The 20,326-nt window shown below is 37.3% G+C and overlaps 1 protein-coding gene across 3 annotated transcripts in view; it reads right to left on the bottom strand.

Moving 5' to 3' along the window:
* The window catches only part of LOC143269232 (uncharacterized), a 68,994-nt gene extending 50,186 nt beyond the window's left edge, over positions 1–18,808 (bottom strand). For 2 of the 3 annotated variants that reach the window (XR_013045660.1, XR_013045659.1), the window contains exons 1-6: positions 18,411–18,806; positions 16,260–16,374; positions 15,928–16,101; positions 11,737–11,843; positions 10,768–10,905; positions 8,722–8,780 (exon numbers count right to left, since the gene is read on the bottom strand). Coding sequence is in view for 1 of the 3 variants with exons in the window: in XM_076554292.1 (XP_076410407.1) it covers positions 8,722–8,780; positions 10,768–10,905; positions 11,737–11,843; positions 15,928–16,101; positions 16,260–16,374; positions 18,411–18,661 (844 nt within the window). In the remaining 2 variants the exon portion in view is untranslated. Of the gene's footprint in view, positions 1–8,721; positions 8,781–10,767; positions 10,906–11,736; positions 11,844–15,927; positions 16,102–16,259; positions 16,375–18,410 lie in introns of all 3 variants that reach the window. The other variant, XM_076554292.1, reaches the window with a different exon arrangement.
* Positions 18,809–20,326: the final 1,518 nt, after the last annotated feature.

The raw sequence follows: 20,326 nt of genomic DNA on the forward strand, positions 1-20,326 counted from the left end.
GAAAATGCTGAAAGATCAAAAAGACAAAGAATCAAGTCATAGCCAAGTCTAACCTCGCCAACTCCAGGAATCCTCTGACTGAATGCCTCTGAGTCCTCAGCTAAAAGCTCTCTAGCTGAAAAGCCTCTAGACAAAAGGGGTTCCAGCCAAAAAGCCTTTAGTTCCTGTCTCCTCGAGCCTTATATACCTTTCTCTACCCAGACATCATGTCCCTCCTAGTGTTGGGATTAAAGGCATGTGACTTCCCAGTAATGGGATTAAGGGTGGGTGCCACCACTGCTTGGCTCTGTTTCTCTCCTAGACTGATTCAATCTCATGTAATCCAATCTATAACTCACAGAGATCCAAATGGGTCTCTGCCTCCCAAGTGCTAGGATTAAAGATGTGTGCCACCACTGCCTGGCCTCTATATTTAATCAAGTGGCTTGTTCTGTCCTCTTATCTTCAAGCAAATTTTATTAGAGTATACAATATATCACAACCTTTTCTGGGTAAGTCACTTCTTCCCTGTTCTGGCCCCACATTTTTTTGCCTGTGGCTGTCACCATACACAGAAGACTAGGTCCAGATCAATGGCTGCAATAGATATAATACTGAAAATTTCAGCATCCCAATTAGAAAGTTCAGAGAAAAACCTTACCAATATAACAAATCAAACAAAAAATAGAATATGAGAATGTAAAGAAAAAGTAGAAAATCTAGAATTAATTAGCAAATAATATAAAAAAGAAAAAAAGCCATGCTACAAGACCATATAGTGGTATTTTATTTGTACTGAAATGTGATTTTCATTGTATGTTAATAAATAAAGTTGCCCAGGGGTCAGAGCTATTAGAGCCAGAGCAAGAGCATAGTGGTGGTGGTGGTGCATGCCTTTAATCCCAGCACTTGGTAGAAGAGATAGGTAGATCTCTGTGTGTTCAGGGATACAGCCAGCATTGGAGACATACGCCTTTAAGACCTGGAGGGTGGTACTTGCAGGCAGTGATGAGGCAGTCATGTGTTTGGGTTTACAACCAATGAGAAGGCAGAACAGAAAGTCTATTTAAAGAAAGACACACAGGAAGTAGCTTTTTTCCCGGGAAGCTAGGAACACTGCAGGAGGTAAGATTTTTAGCTCTGAGCTCTGACCTCTTGGCTTTCTCTTTTACATTGGTTCTGTGTTTTTTACTTTAATAAGACGATTGGTTATATCTACATCTGGCACCCAATGTGACAAGAATCCATTAAAAACCTCTTGGGGTTGGCTCCCTAGTTCGAGTGGTCGGCCCTACTCCCTAGCCCTGGCCCAGGTCTGCTTGGCCTCAGGACGGACTAACCTTGAGCTGCTTGCTTAAAGCCGGTGCTACATACAACTCAGGCCTGCCCTGCTGAACAGGGCCCCTGCCTGTAAAGCCAACTCACCTGGTGGGAGCTTAAGGAAGCCAGAGCCAAGCCTTGACTCGACTCAAGAGGGAACACATGGCTGGATTTAAGCTTTAGCCGGCTACGCTTTCACTTTCTCTCTCTGTCTCTCTGTCTCTGTCTCTCTGTCTCTCTGTCTCTCTCTCTCTCTCTCTCTCTCTCTGTCTCTCTCTCTCTCTCTCTCTTCACACCTAGGACACTAGGTGGCTATTTTGAAATTTCCTCAGATTTCTACTGTTCTACGCAGATTTGGTAAGTAACAACATATCAGATATTTTAAAGGAAACTATTTAAAAGAGAAAATTTTTTCCACATTAAAAAAAATGGGTTTTATGTGTACATTGGAAGAAAATTGAGTTTTGTTTGAAATTTTAGGCAGTCTGACAGTGGAACAACTATATGAGAAGATTAGTACTTGTGGAATTATGCAGTTTATCACTATGCTTATCCTCATTTTACAATTTAAAAAGATAGTCAATTTAAGTGCCAGGATGACAGCTTTAGAAAAACTTGTTAAACCTGTAAAAATTCAGACAGAAGAAATTAACAGTGAAGTTGTTTCATGTTTGGATCATAAGGTTACAGAAAGAAAGCCTGTTTTCACACAGTCACCTTTAATTTATCCTGTAACCGTACAGCAGTTGCCTGATCAAATGACTACACAAAATATTTGGGCTCCAATTGAAATTTTGGATTTAAAAAGGTTTAAGGAGGCAATAGTATCTAATGGCATGTATTCCCCATATGTAAAGCAAATGTTAAACTCTTGGTCAACATATAATAGGATTGTACCACAGGACTGGTAGGAGCTGGTACAAGCTGTTCTTGAACCCAGCCAGAGGCTGCAATTTTTAACTTGGTTTATGGAAGAAGCTAAAAACATAGAAAAACAATGGAGGGATAAAGGAATACAAGTTTGCCAAGATCAGCTTATTGGAGAAGGCCAATATGCAACAGTACAAACACAATGTTTATATGATGTCCAAACCCTAATTTTATGTCGAACAGCAGCCTTGAATGCATGGACAGAGGAACCAGGAAAAAAAACCTGAATCATTTACAAAGGTTATGCAAGGCCCCAAAGAATCTTTCACAGATTTTTTACAAAGACTGGCTTCAGCAGTAAAGAGAATGGTCTCAGATTTAGAAGCTAGTAAGATAATAATTGAATCTTTGGCCTTTGAGAATGCGAATGCGAATGCAGCATGCAAAAGAATAATCAGGCTGTTAAAGGCAAGATCTGCACCTTTGGAAGATTGGATTAGAGACATACTTAATGTTGAGGCTCATGAGCATGATGATATGTGGGTAGGAGAAGCAATTTCAAAAGGTTTGAGGAGTGTTAGATGTTTTGGATGTGGAAAGCAAGGACATTTGAAAAGGGACTGTAAACAGGTCATTCCTAGAAGCAGAAGGTGTGATAAGGGAAAACACTGGACCAATGAATATAGATCAACAAAGGACAGACAGGGTAATCCTTTGCCTCAGTTTTTGGGAAAATCCCGGAGGGGCCTCATGCAGGCCCCCATAGCAAATCCAGTTCAAACCTTTCTTGCAACTGTAGAGGAAACCCCTGCTCAGAGTGATTAAATAACCAAGTGCCTATTGGAATGAATCATGCTGGTCAGGATGATGAAACAGAGAGAATAGAAAATTCAGGAGAAAACAAAGAAAATTTTTTTGGCAAACTTCTATTAAGGAACAGAAACCAAAATTAACGATAAAAATAAATGGTCATATAGAGTACTAACTAATTCTAGAAAAAAGACTTCAATTAGTTGTATATATATGTCTTTGTGTTCGAGTCTCTTATCAGTTTTCTGCAAGAAATCACGGCCTAACATCAACTGAAGTCTCCAGAAAGAAGATGGGGCTCCACAACAACAACAATTCCACGTGGACAATAATAATATCACTAAGCTAACAAACATCATCTACAGATCAACTTTGAACTACAAGGTGCTCAGAGCAATTTTGAGATGACTAGCTGAGATGATCCAGTCTCAAAGACTACTTGAATAAGGACTTGAGATAAACCCTGAACTTTGGCATTATACACAGACTGGATAATGAAGGATATAGTTACCTTTCCTAGAATTTGACAATTAACCTAAATTTTTTCTTTCAGGATAAAGATAACTTCACTGATACCCAGCAGGAAGCAATTTTGAGAATAAAATGCCCACATTCCCAAAGAGGTGGTGTGGGGCAGGTGGTTTTTTGGTTCTTTTAATGGGTTTTGGGTCTGGGATAATTTCCACTGTTTAGGGGGGTTGGTTAGAAGTTGTTGTCAAGGCTTAGGAAAAAGGCTAAGCAAAGGAGATTATATTTAAGGTTCTTGTTTAAAAAAAAAGAAAGAAAAGAAAAGAAAAAGACATTTACTAGTTTTAAGTACTTTACATTAATACCAACTATTAGGATATAAAGAAATGAAAGTTAGTAGTTAGACATTACAATAGAACTTGTAGTCATATTAGATATGTTTTAAAAATTGAACAGATATATTTTAGACAGGTCATCTTCAAACCCTTCAGAAATCTACAGAATATGGCATTTAAAATGTTTTAATAACTTAGAAATTTTTCTTTTTTGAGACATGTCGGCTCCTGGCAGTACCAATCTACTTCAGAGAAAATATGGGCATTGAAGAAACTGCATATGGAGCTAACTTTCATTGTGGCAAAAGTTAGCCACTGGACAATAAAGTATCCTCGAATCAACAGGACAAAATGGACAGACAGGACACGAAACAAAGGACTACTCATTGTTGCCAAAACAAGTGTGGTTATGGCTTTATCAAAAGCATCTTCTGAGGCCAGGACAATATGGGCACCATCCCTGAAGTGGCCTTCACAATCCGGAAAAGGTACAGTGCCCTTTTCTTCAAAGGCAGCTGAACAGGCAGTGGACCGATGGCTTCTGTTGTGCAATGGAACAGCAGCTGAAAGCTCATGCCTCTCAATAGTAGACTGGCATTTAATAGATGGATGTGGAGAAGAAGGGGATGCTGAGATGAAGCCATATATACACAGCCAAGAAGAATGGTCAGCTGAATTCAAAAACTGTCAACAATTTCCAGAATTTATAATCCTGAATCATGACATGACACTAGTAGAATTCAGGTGTTTCTGGTACATGGACTGCTCTCACCCAATATGAGGTTGAACTGTTGACCCTGTGTACATCCTACCTCACAAATGAGTCTGTCAGATACACTAAGCCTATAGGCTGAAGATGATGCCCCAACACTGCAGAGAAACCTCAGGTGACTGTCCAGGCAGCTCGCTGTTTCTGTCAACTCACAAATTTTTTGGAAGTTGCTTGAGTGCACTTCCTGTTTTTATTTTTGTTAGCTAATATTATTTCCTTCTTGGGTCTCTGAGGGAGTTGAAGTTTAGTTAGTTATAGTTGAAGATTAATTAGGATAGAAAGTGAATTAGATACATTTTGGACTTACCAAAATAGGATAGATAAGGGAATTATTTTCTCTGATTTGACAAATACAAATGGACTAGACATTGTTTAGGTATTTGTTACTTGTATATATTGTATATAGTTATTGTACTTTTGTATATTGTTTTTTCTTTTGTTAGTTATAACCTTTTGCCTTTTTTTTTCTTTTTATTAAAATAGAAAAGGGGAAATATGGTGGTATTTTATTTATACTGAAATGTGATTTTTATTGTATGTTAATAAATAAAGTTGCCCAGGGGTCAGAGCTATTAGAGCCATAGCAAGAGCGTGGTGGTGGTGGCGCACACCTTTAATCCTAGCACTTGGTAGAATAGATAGGTAGATCTCTGTGTTTTCAGGGATACAGCCAGCATTGGAGACCTTTAAGACCTGGAGGGCGGTACTTACAGGCAGTGATGAGGCAGTCATGTGTTTGGGGTTACAACCAATGCGAAGACAGAACAGAAAGTCTATTTAAAGACAGACACACAGGAAGTAGCTTTTTTTCCAGGAAGCTAGGAGCACTGCAGGAGGTAAGATTGTAGCTCTGAGCTCTGTCCTCTCGGCTTTCTCTTTTACATTGGTTCTGTGTTTTTTATTTTAAAAAGACTATTGGTTACATCTACTACAAGACCAGGCAAGAAATTTGAGATACCATCAAAAGCTCAGATCTTTGAATTCTATTGGGATACATGAGGAAACAGTATTCTCAATCAATAGCATAGACAAGATTAATAGAAAGATCACAGAGGAATTCTTCATCCAAGTAAGGAAAGATATACACACACTGATACAAGAATCAAACAAAACCCCAACCAGACAAGATCAGAAAAAGAAAACTCCAAAGCATATGATAGTAGCACCACCAAATATACAGGACTAAGAAAAATATTGAAAGCTTAAGGAAAAAAAAAGTATACAAGTCATTTGGAAATGAACATGCCCAGGGCAACAGCTGGATTATCAAATAAAACTCTGAAAAGCAGAAGAACCTGAAGCAATGAACTTCAAATACTAAAAGGCCATGCATGTCAACCAGGACTCATGGACCCAGTGAATCTGTCTGCCATAGCTGAAGCAGAAACACTTCCATGATACAAGCAGCCTGAAACAGTCATAGCAAATAACAAAGTCTAAACAGACTGCTAAATGTAATACTTCTAACTGAACAGAGGAGTAAGTGTGAGAGGAGACTTTTAGAAAGAAAACAAGCAAAACTAGAATTAAAGGAAATACAAAGGGCATCTAACAACAAAAAACAACAGGAAAATAAAACACTGCAATCTAGGTACAACTTTCAACAACGAATCCAGATATCAATGGCCTCAACACTCCAGTCAAAAGACAAAGGCTACCTAAACAAATTAAGAAACAAAATCCAACTATCTATTGTCTATGAAAAATCCCATCTTAGTTTAAAAGTCAAGCACCATCTTACAATGAATGGATGCAAAATGTATTCTAAGCAAACAGTGTCAGGAAGCAAGCAGGTATCACCATCCTAATATCTGAAAAATCATTTTCAAACTAAAATGGTGCAGAAGAGACAAAGATATGTACTTCATACTAATTAAAGTTTCAACAAATACAAAATAGAATACTTACACACACACACACACAGAGAGAGAGAGAGAGAGAGAGAGAGAGAGAGAGAGAGAGAGAGAGAGAGAGAGAGAAGGAAAGAGAGAGTCATATCTTCAGCTGCACCCAACTTCACAAGAAACCTAATGGAACAAAAGGCACAGATCAACACAGACCCAATAACATTACGTGATTGCAAACACCGAGTTTTCCAATTGATTGGTCATCCGGCCCAAATACATACATACAATCTCAGAATTAAATGACATCTTCATTCAATTGACCTAACCAATAATTAAATATTCCACCTCAACACCAAAGAATATATATTCCACTCAGCAGCACAAAGAGGCTCCTCTTAAATAGAGCATATGCCTAGAGACAAAGGAAACTTTAAGAAATACAGAAAATTGAAATAATGCCATGTACAGTATGTAACCATTGAGTCATAAAAGTTAAAATTGACAGGAAAATAAACTCCAGTATGCATATAAACAAATAAATAACCTAATGATCCAAGTTAAGAATTTGAAAAAAAAAGAACAAACCAAACCCCCAAACAGTAGATAGTAAGAAATAATAAAAAGTAAATGAATTAAATAGAAACAAAGAAAACTGTACAAAGAATTAATGAATCTAATTGCTATTTTTCTGAGAAGATAAAGATGACCCACTGATCCCTTTATCAAGAAGATTCTCTTGAGTCAAACACCAGAATGTACAAGTAGACACGAAGCAGAGATCAACAGAGTCTAGGGATCCCAGTCCCAGTTGATACATCAACTTTACAACTCCAGCATCTATAGCTCAAGGAACATCACAGAAAAGGCAGGTGGAAAGACTGCAAACATCAGGAAGTCTGCTGTGAAACAAACAGTCTCTCATGGAAATGGCTACATTAACAAGATCTGAACAGAGACAATATCAATAGACATGCTAAGGAAGAAGTGGGGAGGAATCTCTGAGGGTCATGCTCCTGGACAAGGAACTGCAGGAAACTACTGACTGCTGAGATAGGAATAATGAGTCTCTCTCAGACAGGAATGCCTAATTGCTTGACCAATGAAACTGTAGTCAACACTGAAACCATGTAACTACAAACAAGACAACTGAACTCAGTAGGTTGTAGTTATCCATTTGTGCCTCTGTGTGTGAATGTGTGCATTGAAGAGTAATTATAAGGGAAGAAGAGACTATCGATTTGAGACCTGTGGGGACATGGAAGAAGCGGGAGCATAGGGAGAGTGCTGGAGGAAAGAAAGGGAAGTGGGAAAGGGATCCAATTGTACTTTAGTTAAAATCTATAGAAAAGAAAACATTCCTTTAATAACATACACAAAAAAGGAAATCATAACAGAATTGAATATTGTGTCATGTTTACCCATACAAATCATGTTTTCTATGATATGTATAACAAAGTAATTATGTTCACTTACTGCAATGCATTCATTTAATGTGTTTTTTATAATGTGTGTGGGTAGCTAAGAAGACAACTTAGAAGTGAATAGCATGCTTTGCTCTTCAAGAGGACCTGTGTTCTGTTCTCAGAACCTATGTGGTATTTTACAATCACCTGTAACTTCAGTTACAAAGAATACAACACCATCTTCTCTCTCCAACAAGCACCAGACATGAACATGGTGCACATGCCTGGTGTACATGCAGGCAAACACTCACACATGAAATAAACAAATAAAATGAATTACAATACAGTGTAGTGGAACTATTAATGAACTAGACACTATGTCAACATTTTTAGGAAAAAAATGTATGAAGTAAACTAAAATGTGCTGTGAATGGGGAGAGGCTGGCATGTCACCCCAGTATGGTAATTTGAAAAATATTTTTACATGCAAGTATGTAATTCTGGTGCAAAACTGAGAAACTTTTTAACAAGGCAGTTTCATACAACTAATTTCTTAAACAATTCAGCTGTCAATAGACACTTGATTTTTAAAACTGCCTAGGAGGAGCTGGAAAGAGGAATGGAAAGGGGGAAAGGATATTAATTGTATCATAATTTAAATGCATTTTAAAAATAAAAACTGCTCTTTGTGGGTGAAGGGTAAGAGGAACACTCATCCACTCACCCAAAGGTAAGGGCAGTACAAACTTATAACCACTATGGAAATCTGTTTGGCCATTATTCAAGAAGCTGGTTATGGATCTACCTCAAGATCCAGCTACCCAAATAATATCTAATTACAGAGAATTGAAAAAATTCTAAATGCAACATTTTTAATCTAAAGAAGGGCTACAGAGAAGAAACTTTAAAAGACTTACGTGTGAAGGTATTTTGTTGTCTCAAGAGGAGTAAGTCATGCTGAATAATCACCATTTTTCTGCCAAGTATGGAAATGGTGGTAGACAATGTTATTATTTTAATATGGATGGAAAACCATTTATCAATATATTAAACATTTAAGATATTTCAAATACAATATAAGATTCCATCAGGTCATCTGGATATACCCTTCAAATTTATTAGTTCTAAAAGGTTTTACAAAGTTTCTCATTTTAGAAGGAAAGAACAGAGTGAAATGGTGTAGATTTACTACGATTCAAACCATCTGGATTATCTTGACAGGATGGAAAGTGCCCTAATATAGGAAGGAGTCCTAAGTATTCTTGCTCTGGGAAAGTGTTTCCTTAGGCTCCAGCTTAACTTTCCAAAACTCAGGATTTCCCTACTTTAGTTTAACAGTTTGCTATGAACATTTCACCACCTAAAAACAGGCACGGAAATAGTAAAGCAGTATCTAACTTGCTTCTCAGTCTTGAACTGATTAGAATCCTAAATGAAAGCACACTGTAATTCATGAATGGACCTATTATCAAATGCTACAGAATTCAGAATTTGATATTACTGAAATAAAGAGTAAGCCCATGGTGAGTGTAAGCCCATGGTAAGAACACTAATGAATTCCAAGACATCGGTTGCTCTATTGCTGGTCTTCCTTTAGCCAAGAAGGGAACAATGATCAGAGTTTTGTCATAATGATCCTGAATCGCCATGCTTATCATCAACCTACATGGAAGACAAAAATCGTTTTTTATAAATGCTATAAGTATACTCATGGGTTGTGATGGGGCTTAAATACTGAATACAGTTAATATAATTTAGATTCACAAAATTGTATTCATTGTCTTCCTTCTGAGGCAGAGTTGTGAAATATCCTGAAATCTTGAGGTAAAGATTCAAGTATCTTGAAAAATGTTCCTTTACACAGAAAAAGCACTTAGTAGGCCAATCACTTTCTGTCAACTTCCCTGGGAAAGGCGCTAGAGATCTGTCACAAACACAGATTGTGCTACAGAGGATGATATAAAGGAACCCTTGCCTACAGATTACTATGAAAGAAAGAAAGCATCTCTGGCCTCTTTCTGCAAGTGCTTGGATTCATGTGATAATTTAGTATATCCGCAAACCCATCTGATGGCTAAAAAGAGAGACTCCTCCAAAGTATCGTGCCATGATGGTCTTCTAGGATACTGGAATGCTTTGAATAAGTGATAAGGTTTAGATGCCTAGCAACAGCTTTGGAGAAATCTTAAGAGTTTTAGCTGCCAGAGAACACTATGTTATATTAGGAGAAAATTTGAATTTTCAGGCACATAGTTGAATTTTCAACTACCCTTTTCTCATGGCTCCATAACTATTATGATAAAGATACAGATCAGTAGGTACAACCTGATAATCAAGTTTATTTAACACTGGACTAAAAGACAGGTGTAATCACATTAAATCCCCATGAATAAATGCTTCCTAAGTTTTCCTCATGTATGCCATATCTATCTGATATATGTAGGAATTTTTACTTTCTTGGACTGAGGGAGCATGTTAGATTGTTGAGCATTCAGGTAATAAGTTGGATGAAATATTTGGAAGATAAGTATCAAGATTTTCTGTCAAACTACAAATGTTTAGATTCAAAGAAGTAACTCAAAAACTAAAATTCTGTGCCATGCATTGCTTTATTTTTGGAACGACCAGAGCATGCTGGGATCTTGAAAGATAAAGATATTAAGGCTTCCAAAGGAGAGTTTAGCCATGAAGTTGAGTGGTAAAATAAATGCCTCATACATTCAAGTCCCTGAGTGTGATTCTCAGAATCATCACAGATCAGTCTTGAGATTAAGACTCTTGTACACCCGTTGTTATTCTGACCAATCTATCCCTTTGCTTATCTCATGGCAAGTGGAGTTGACTAAAATGCTTCCATTCCAAAAGCATTTAAATAATGAAGTCACGCTTGGTTAAAATACAACATTGGTAAATATTTCATGTCTGAATTTAGTTTCAAATAGCGTTTTAACTTCTGTACTTACGTTTTGCGTTTCCCCATAATGGCATAATAAAGAGCAGTCCATCCAAATGTGTCCTTTAAGTGGTGATCAACACCTTTCTTCAATAAAATTTCAACAATATTTTCACAATCCCATTTAACTGCATACATGAGTGTTGTTCTAGAATGACAGAGGCAATTCGATTACTAAAATGGTGAACTGTATACATTTTACCATGTAAGTATAAAGCCTTTGTGTGTAGAATTGACCATTAACTAAGTAGCCTTAAGCATCCTGAAAGCAGAGTTCAGATTCCTAAAATATGTCCAAGGCTAAAACTAGAAAACTTCTTAGCCCACTATGATACTTTATAGAGTAAAATTTGTATTTTAAATTGTTTATGGTGAATAACTGTTTGGAGAAAAGTGACCAGAAGTACAGAAAGCTTTATATGAAAAAGAATGCCATTTCCTTTCTATTCTATTGTAATATAATTCACTGTTAAATACGGAACTGCAATTTGCATAAAATAATAGTAATAATGTTATCAAATAATTTTAATGTTAAAATGAATGTTTTCAATTGCTGATACTAATATCATGCCATATATGTAAGTTTACAACTACCATTCATATATCATCCTTCTCTGCACACCACCAAAAGTATTTGAAGATTAAAGGTTGTTCACAAGTTTGTGTGATTGCAAACTTGAAAACTTTGGAACTTACACTGTAAATGTAAAATCTAATAAAAATGCTATCAACTCATATAAGATCATATGGCAGTCAAAATAAAAATCAAAAAAACAACCTCTCATTATCAAAGGGAATATGAACCTGACTATCATTCTTTGGCATAACCATTTCATGTAATAGATATTTTTTAGATATGTAACTGATGTTTTATTGACTTTTTCTAATCTATTCCAATAACACATTTGAAATGAATGATTTTTACTATTCTAGACTATTTTCAACACAAGCAGTGTTTTAAAAATGCAAAGTGTAGTACCTTTGATATTTATCACATACGTGAAGATTCGCACCGTTTGTGATTAGGTATGCTGCCATGCGGTGTTTCCTTTCTCGGAGGGCTAGCAGCAGAGGGGTCAACCCATCCTGTAATGATATCAATTAATCATTCACAATACTGCATATTTCACAACTGAACTGAAAATCATGTATGTAGCCCTGTGATCATAATGTTTACCATAGACTTGACCACAGTAGTCTTTTCCTTATTAGCCTAATGCACCTTCTAACGATCCTCAAGATTGCAATATTCTAACCACGGCTACAGTCATCACAAAGTCCTCTAGTCCATTACAGAACTCATGTGACACCCATGGACCTATGGTTCCTGTCACAGAAGTTGTCATAGTACTTTGAAGCCATGGCCCTCTCCCCTCAGAGTTTATCTAAAGAGACACACACCGACACACAGTAGCAAAGGTGTTAGATCCTAAGTTGCATGGATGAGCAAAATTGTCTTTTCTATGTCAAAAATTCTCCTGTATTTCAAAAGACAGTTATGTGGCAGATGTACCATTTCCCAACAGAAAAATTCAATTAAGCATGATGACAAAACTATGGAATTGTCCAGTATTTTAAACCTGATTTTGGAAGTACTGTTTGGCAAATCTTCTGTGGGGCAAACATGAGCGACAGCAGAAGTTGTTTCTCAGGCACAATTCTCCGAGTATTGTAATGATGTGGTATTTGCTGAGGACACAGAGGAAGCTCTGCTTGATTCTCCATTCAGGAAGGGCCAGGGGTAACAATGTCTGCCTCTTGCTCTGAACAGGTCACCAAAGAAATGACCTCAAAATGAGTACAATCTCAAAGAATCTTTTTTCATTCTTCGAACTCACAAAGATCCGCCTGCCTCTGCCTCCCGAGTGCTCGAATTAAAGGCGTGCGCCAACACTGCCCAACTCAAAGAATCTTTTATTGCTTACCTTGAAATGTATTCTGTCCTGTTACAAATTGAAAACTGTTTTAGTGTTTAGAAAATCCAGTACATTTTTAAAATGTTTTTTATTTATATTATTTTTAGACAATTTCCTACATGATATCTGTATTTACGTAGTTTCTACACCCTCACTCCTCCAACTCCCCCTAACTCCCTCTGAAATTCAGGACATGTTTTTTATTACTATCACACACACATGTGTATTATGTACAACTTACTGGTTCCATGTAATGTGAACAGACTCTCTGTGTGCCTCTTTTTTATGTCTCTGCCTCTCCTTTTCTTTTTCCCTCCCCCTCTGTCTCCCTCTCTTCCTGTATGTGTGTTGGTTTGTGTGTGTGTTCATGTGTGTGTATGTGCATGTGTGTAAGTGTGTGTGTTTAAGGATGGCCACTGTGGCTGGATAAACTATTGAGGAGTTTAGAGTGTATCGCTGGAGAAAATTGAAATCTACTCTCAGCAGTTATGGATAATGGGCAACTCTTTATTTACGAGTGTAGTTTTGAAGTTTCCCCTATCAAGTGTTTGCATGTCAACTGGTGTTTTCCTTGTGCAGGTCTTATTTAGGCAACCATATTATTGAGATTTCATAGATGAATTATCCCTTCTGTATCTAGAAGACACTTTTCTGCAACAGTCATCCTGGTCACTGGAACTCAGAGGTTTTTTTTGTTTTGTTTTTTTGTTTGTTTGTTTGATTGTTTGGGCTTTTTTTCTTTAGAACTTTCTTTCTCAGTGTCACCTAAAACTTAAGTGTGGGTGTTGTATTGTAGATGTAGGATTGTGGTAGGCACCCATGCTCCTTTGGTTTTTGCATTTTCACTAGTTGTGGATCTCTGTTATACTCTGTATTTGCTGCATTTTAATCATCATTGCATCTAAGTCCAATTTACTGAGTGACTGTACTGTGCTATAGCTATACAGATCTGTGTAATTGAAGTTTTAGAGATGGGCAAGGCATTGCTTTCTTTCTGATTTATATTTTGCTTAGAAAACAATCTAAGCAGGAATCAAAATAGAGCAATAATTTAAAAGTATTTTAAACATTAGGTGATTCAGAAATGAAGGCACAACTGTAATCCCATCAAGAGAGTGCAGGGTATTGCAGGAGGATCATGACTTCTAGGAAAGTCTGGGCTACATAGTGAAACCCTATCTAAAAAATTAATATTGGAAGTCTATGATGATTTTAGGATTATCAATATCTGTGAGATTAAGAAGATGTATTGTAATTGACAGGAGTGAAAAAGCCTTGCCCAACTCCACAGCTAACAAAAGACACAGTGCCAGGTAGGTAAAAATTCCCTAGGCTTTTTGGGAGTTCCAGAGATTTCCCAAACAATATGAGCTAACAACCCCTGCTCTTGGTTGCCTCCAGTCACTTAAGTGTAAGATCTTGTTACAAAAGACACCAAATCCTTTGGAGGGAAGACTGGCAGGAATAAAGCTGGAACTAACCCAGTGATTCCTACCCAAGTACTAGCTTCCTTAGAATCTGTGGTGCTCTGCAAACTGCCAAAGGAGAAAAGGAATCTTCAGACATCTTAAATTTATATCAAAGCACTAAGAAATAAGGCTAGTAGAATGAAATACCTGTATTGGCAAAGCAGGTGAAATGGGGGAATACAGCTCTGGTTTGTTAGCAAATAAAACACACTTGGAGTTTGGATCGTGGAAGTACCTCCTGCAGGGAACCATTCCATCATAGGGGCTCAAAAGCAAAATGATTGGATTTGTTATAGTCAGGATGAAGCATAGTTTTTAAAATTCTCCTAGAGATTGAGCATGCACTGCGTTCCTGGAGAAAACGGAGGTATGAATGGACTGTGCTGTTCCATAGCCATTTGGTTTGTTTACTAAAATTTTAACCTCTGCTGCATGCGTACTAATGGATGTGTGGAAATCAAGTGCTTGTAGTGCAATGTACCATGCTTCAGTTGCAAATATTCAGTCTGTGATAGCAGTTTGAAGGTTAAGTATCACCCACAGCCTGAAGTGATTTATATCCCAGCACAGCTTGTCAATATTTTGGGTAGGTGTTGAAACTTTTGGAATTGGATATTTGATGGGTGTGATATTGGTATGTAGGCAGTTTTGGGGTACACCTATTCTGAGTTTTTCAAGGAGCCACTGATTCTGTTTCTGTGGAGATAAGAGGAGAAAGGAAGGATCACAAGTTCCTGATACCACGGACCAAGCTATCTCCAGCTGCCTATAGGAAGTTATCTTGATGGCTAACCAATGAAGAGAACCCAGCCCCTGGTGGGCGGCACCACAGCCTTGTTTCAGAACATGGCTGTGTAAGACTTTACAGAGATAGCTGCATAGTAAGCAAACAGGCACTCTGGACTCATTCATTTCTCCCTCTCTTGAGGATAGATGATATGTCAACAGCTTTCTCAAGATCCTGATTCTGTGCTTTCCCCAGTAATATATAGTAACTTGGAAATGTAAGTCAAATAATCCTTTTAGTCCATTATCTATTTTTATAAATATTTTCTATGGCTCCATAAAAGTAAGCTAAATTCTCTAATACTGATTTCAATAAATTAACATTTACTTCTCCCCATTTGGAAATAATTTTGAGAGCTATATTCAATGCAATTTAATCATATTCACCCCTTCCCTTTCACTACTTTCCAAATGCACACCTCTTCTGTACCCATCCATCTTTCTAACCTTATTGATATAAACCCCCTCTCAAGTCTCTGGGGTCACTGTAGAAGATCAGGGTAAAGCTTGTAAGAGCCAGGTCCACTGAATGATCAAAAGCAAAGAGTGTCTCATGGGCACACCAGCATAGATGTTCATATGACATCACAGTCACCGTGAAAACATGCAGAAGACCCTTGGAAGCTCAAGTGACACAAAATCTCATTATGCAAGCAGGAATTTAGCATGAAGGTCTGCTCTGAGCTGAAGACTTCTCTATAGTTACAGCTGCTAGGACTGGATAGACATTTTCATTTAAAGGTGTGGCCTGGGTGGACTGATCATGCTCCAGTGGATGGTCATATACCCAAGAGTATGTGGGCAGCACAAATTGGACTCAATGGGGGTAAAAAACAATAACAACATATCAATACTTAGATGGATACCGATCAAGTTATTTCAAAGGGCCGGTCAAGTAATACTTAAACTTCTAAACATGAAAAATTTGGACCAAGATATGACAACTGTTAAAGCATATAGTTTTCAAATACTTGGGAATTCAATTTAGAAAATCTTTACCTTTGTAGTATCTTCAATGTTTCCCTCAAATTCAAGAAGACTGCTGGCAATATCTGGCCTGTCTACATACACTGCATGGTGGATCGCTGCTTCTCCATTGCAGTCTTTAATATTGGGATCTGCTCCATGATGAAGTAGGACAGACACGATCTCTATCTCCCAGCTCTGTATAGCCTGTGGATATTGTTACCAGGAAAACACTGTTAATTTAAAGAATACACGAGAAACTTCCCCCAGCTTTCACCATGATTTATATTTAAGTGACTTTAATTTTACTTTCGTTCTAAACACTTAGATCAACTTAATTACTGAAATTGAAGTCTTTGAAATACCTTCATTAGTGGTGTGGACTTTTGATTGTCAAGGGCATTTATCTTACAGTCCTCAAATAACAGTAAATGAACCAGATCGATATGACCATAGAAACACGCAAAGTGGAGCGCAGTTCTGTGGGAATGAGAGACATTTTGAAGGAAAACTGTAAGGCACTATTATCAACATACACAATCACTCTGGCATTTATAAATATTATATAACATTTAAGTCCATTGACCTCTAAAAATATTTAACTTCAAAATTTATTTTTATTTGCTCTTATAATTTACTGTATTTAAAAATTTACTACAACTATCATTTATGGCAGTGTGAATAATACACACACCTGCTGCAGCCTAGAGAAGTGCTCTATTAGTGAACTACGTAGTAAAGAGCAGCCTATTTGAACAAAAAAAAACATGACTATTGGGTGAACTCATTTTCAGTTTGAATCCTACTCTAGACATTGCCATCAACCTCCTACTTCTCAGCCTTCCTGTGTTGTGAATTCTTGTCCAGAAAATGAGTGTTAAAAGGAATACTTCTATCAAATTAGGATGACTCAATTAGATTTTTTGCAACTATTCAGAAAATATTCTTCAACAACAACTGAACAATCTTTTAGGTATTTAAGTTATGAACGTTAACACTATAATAAACATATTTCAAGTCAATATTAGTTCCATTATCTCTATTTTGTAAATATATTAAGGAGTATAAACTTTAGAGTCTAAGGATATCTCTTCAAAACTTGAGACAAGTTCTACTATAAACTTATGCTTCTGCTGCCTCAGCCTTCAAAGAGCTTGGATTGTAGATATGACACACCACTGAGCTTGAGATTTGGTTTTTTGCACATTTTAACTCAGCTAAAATTGAAATGTCATTTACAATTCATAATGTACAACAGTGACTGCCAAAACTTAAAGGCAATTCTTAATACATAAGATAGCATGTGATTTGTGCCATGCATGATGTCTCTACTAAGTGAAATGTGATATATAATATGATATACATACATATATATACATATATATATATACATATATACATATCCATGTATATAAAACATTTCTAGACTTTTACTGGATTTTTTAAAGAAAGTAATGAAATGTACTATTGATAAAAACTGAAAAGTATCAACAGCAAAATCTAAATGCACAGCAAACTTGGCTTTGATTTTTAAGAAACTTTAATTCAAAGGAACTAAGTATGGAATTTCAATTCAAATACATAAGAATGGCCATTTTTGACAATAGTTAAATTCACAGCATACATACGAATTAGATACGTGCTAAGCCTAACATCAGTGTCTAATATCAGTTTCACCAGGGAGATTTAGTACACTGTGGGCCACCTCAAACAAACCCAAAATTGGGAAAGCAAGATAGTTTGTTGATTTGTAAATCATGAAATTCACAGCAAGTTCCATTTACCTCTATCAGAAGTAAGTAAAGATATCAGAAGTAACTTTCAGAGAACTTGGAGCTTGTCAGCACATTGTGTTATTAAAATGGTGGCTGATCAAGGCCGCACTGAATAAACTTTCAGAAACACATGAAGTAATGAGTGAAGAAACGTAAGAGAAATTTATGGAGATGGGAGAGTGAGATCCCCATGAAACTAGTGAGAAACAACAAGGAAATGAAGGAGCAGCAGGAAGAGGAGAAATATCAAGTTTTGATTATTTCTATTATTTTCAGTGAGGAATATAAATGTTAGTACACACAGATAAAAGATTCATAGTGAATGTTTTTGGGTGATTTTAGGTGGGAGGAAAACATTGAGGAACACTACTTGATCTCTGTAGTTTCTACAGTTTACACAACATTGTGTTTAATAGGTACATTGAAATAAAATCCCATTTCCTTATAGTTTGTTAGATGATTCCATTGTGTATTCGATGCTCCATAAGAAAATGCTCCATAGGGGGATTGTGGGGTGACAGTAAACCTGCTGGAGCTTTGGTCTATGGTTCTCCTGCTCCAGAAGAAGATCTGGACACTGGACCTCTGTGTGATCACGGGTACCAAGGAGACTGTAGTCCAGAAAGCACAGCTGGTCTCTCCTCACCCCTGTTGCCCTCAACAGAGCTAGTCAAGGTAGGCTTCTCCCATCACCCGATTTCATCATTAATGATTTCATCATTAGCTTCCAAGTGTTCTTACCGTTTCCCTTCATCCTCATCATTCACATGAAAATTCTTCTTCATGAGGAGACGCAGCACCACTTTGAGCTTTCCCATGCATACTGCTTCATGGAATTCGTTTTCAGGGTCATAAGGCTGGCAGTACCTGTCTTCAGTTCCACAGTAAAAGCAGGACAAGTATCCCATTGCCCTGCTTGGGCCATCACAAAATCCCAAGGGAGTTTTCGGCTCCTTCTTACAGCACAAGAGCTTCCTCCGGGTGGACAACATAGCTGTGACCACCTTTCTATCAACTCAACACTAAGTAATTTTAGGAAATGATGGACTTTTAACCACTGACCGTCTAACAACCAGAGCCTGACTCTGTGACTCCCACAAGTGCGAGGCTATGGTTTGACCAGTCAAACCGAAGCATCCAGTTATAGAACAGTCGTTGCTAAGCAACACTGGTAAACAAAAGCATGCTCGTTCTTCCTCAGGCATAACTGACAGTTTCATGGAGCAAATAGTGCTCACTGCGCATGTGCAATGTAAGCGTGGTGGTCTCCTGGGCTTTAGTTTGTGTATATCCTGCAAGATCTCGATCTCTTTATTTCTTTATTCCCCACAACAATCTTGATTGGTACTTACTTTCTTTGGGGGTGTAATTACTCATTATGATATCTTTTTTTGGTTTTGTTCTTATTTTACTGAGTGTTGGTTTTTTATTTCCTTTTTCACTAAGAGGTCATGGATGGGCATGTCTTTGTAAGGAAATTTCTCTCTTGAAGCTTCTCCCTGATATTTTTGGTTCAGTGTTCTTTGAATTTTCAATGTAGTGAAAAGCTGTAAAATTACTATTTTTGTGACTCAGGAGTGATGGTACACACCTTAATCCCAGCCTTTGGCAGGAGGCAGAGACATATGGATTTCTGTGAGTTCTAGGTCAGCCTGGTCTAATGAGCCAGAGCTGCATAGTGAGAACCTCCTTAAGAAAATGAAATGAAAAGATGTTTTTAGTTTTACATGATTTCAATACTAAGAGGAGAAGTTTTTATCTGGTCATGTCTGTTGTGATTCTAAATTTATTCTGTGCACCTGGGTGTATTTATTTCTCTTGATATGAGGAAATTTCTGCTGTTGTTTCATAGAGCATATTTTCTATCCCTGAAAATCTCCACACACTATCTGTAGTGTTAGATACTTATATTTGCTGTCTGAGCTACTTTTGAACGAGAATGTCCCACACAGGTTCAGCTATTTGAACACTTGGTCCCAGAGGGTGGTGCTAATTGGGGAGGATGTGGAACATCTGGGAGATGGAGCCTTGATAGATGACATCTGTCTCTGGAGACAGGCCTTGAATGGTCATAGTCTCTGCCCATTGTGTTTGCTCTCTGCTTCCTGAGTGTGGTTGAGATGGAACCTCTAAGCTTCCTTTTCCTGCCCCCAGGTTGGCCATTTGTGCTAAGTCTCCTCACCATGATAGACTCCTATGCTTTTGGAACTTAAAGCCTAAATACACTCGTCATTCTGTAAGATGCTTCTGGTCATGATGTTTTATCATAGAAACAGAAAATTAACAAACGCAATCTCTGAACAGTAGCATCTCAGGGATCATAAAAGATGTGCTCATTACTTTTAATTTATTAATATCTAAATATAATAATACACATACCTTTGTATCTCTAATGTTTTTGTACTGGATTTTCACTCTAATGCTGATTCTTTTGAAAGAATTTCTATGCTTTGTGTATAGAGACATATTTCCATTAAAAAAAAACCTGCAAAAGTGAAATTCCCAATAGCCAGTGACTCCAATGAGTACATGAGCAACACAAATTCTACTTGGTGTATTTGGAGCAGGGACACAGGTGTTGGGTGGTGGACCTGGGAGAAATGGGAAGCTAATGTGATTGTTACATACTTTTTGCAATTCCCAATAAGCAATACAAA

This window comes from Peromyscus maniculatus, chromosome 18 (assembly GCF_049852395.1).
Source record: "Peromyscus maniculatus bairdii isolate BWxNUB_F1_BW_parent chromosome 18, HU_Pman_BW_mat_3.1, whole genome shotgun sequence".
In the NCBI taxonomy this organism is placed as follows: domain Eukaryota; kingdom Metazoa; phylum Chordata; class Mammalia; order Rodentia; family Cricetidae; genus Peromyscus; species Peromyscus maniculatus.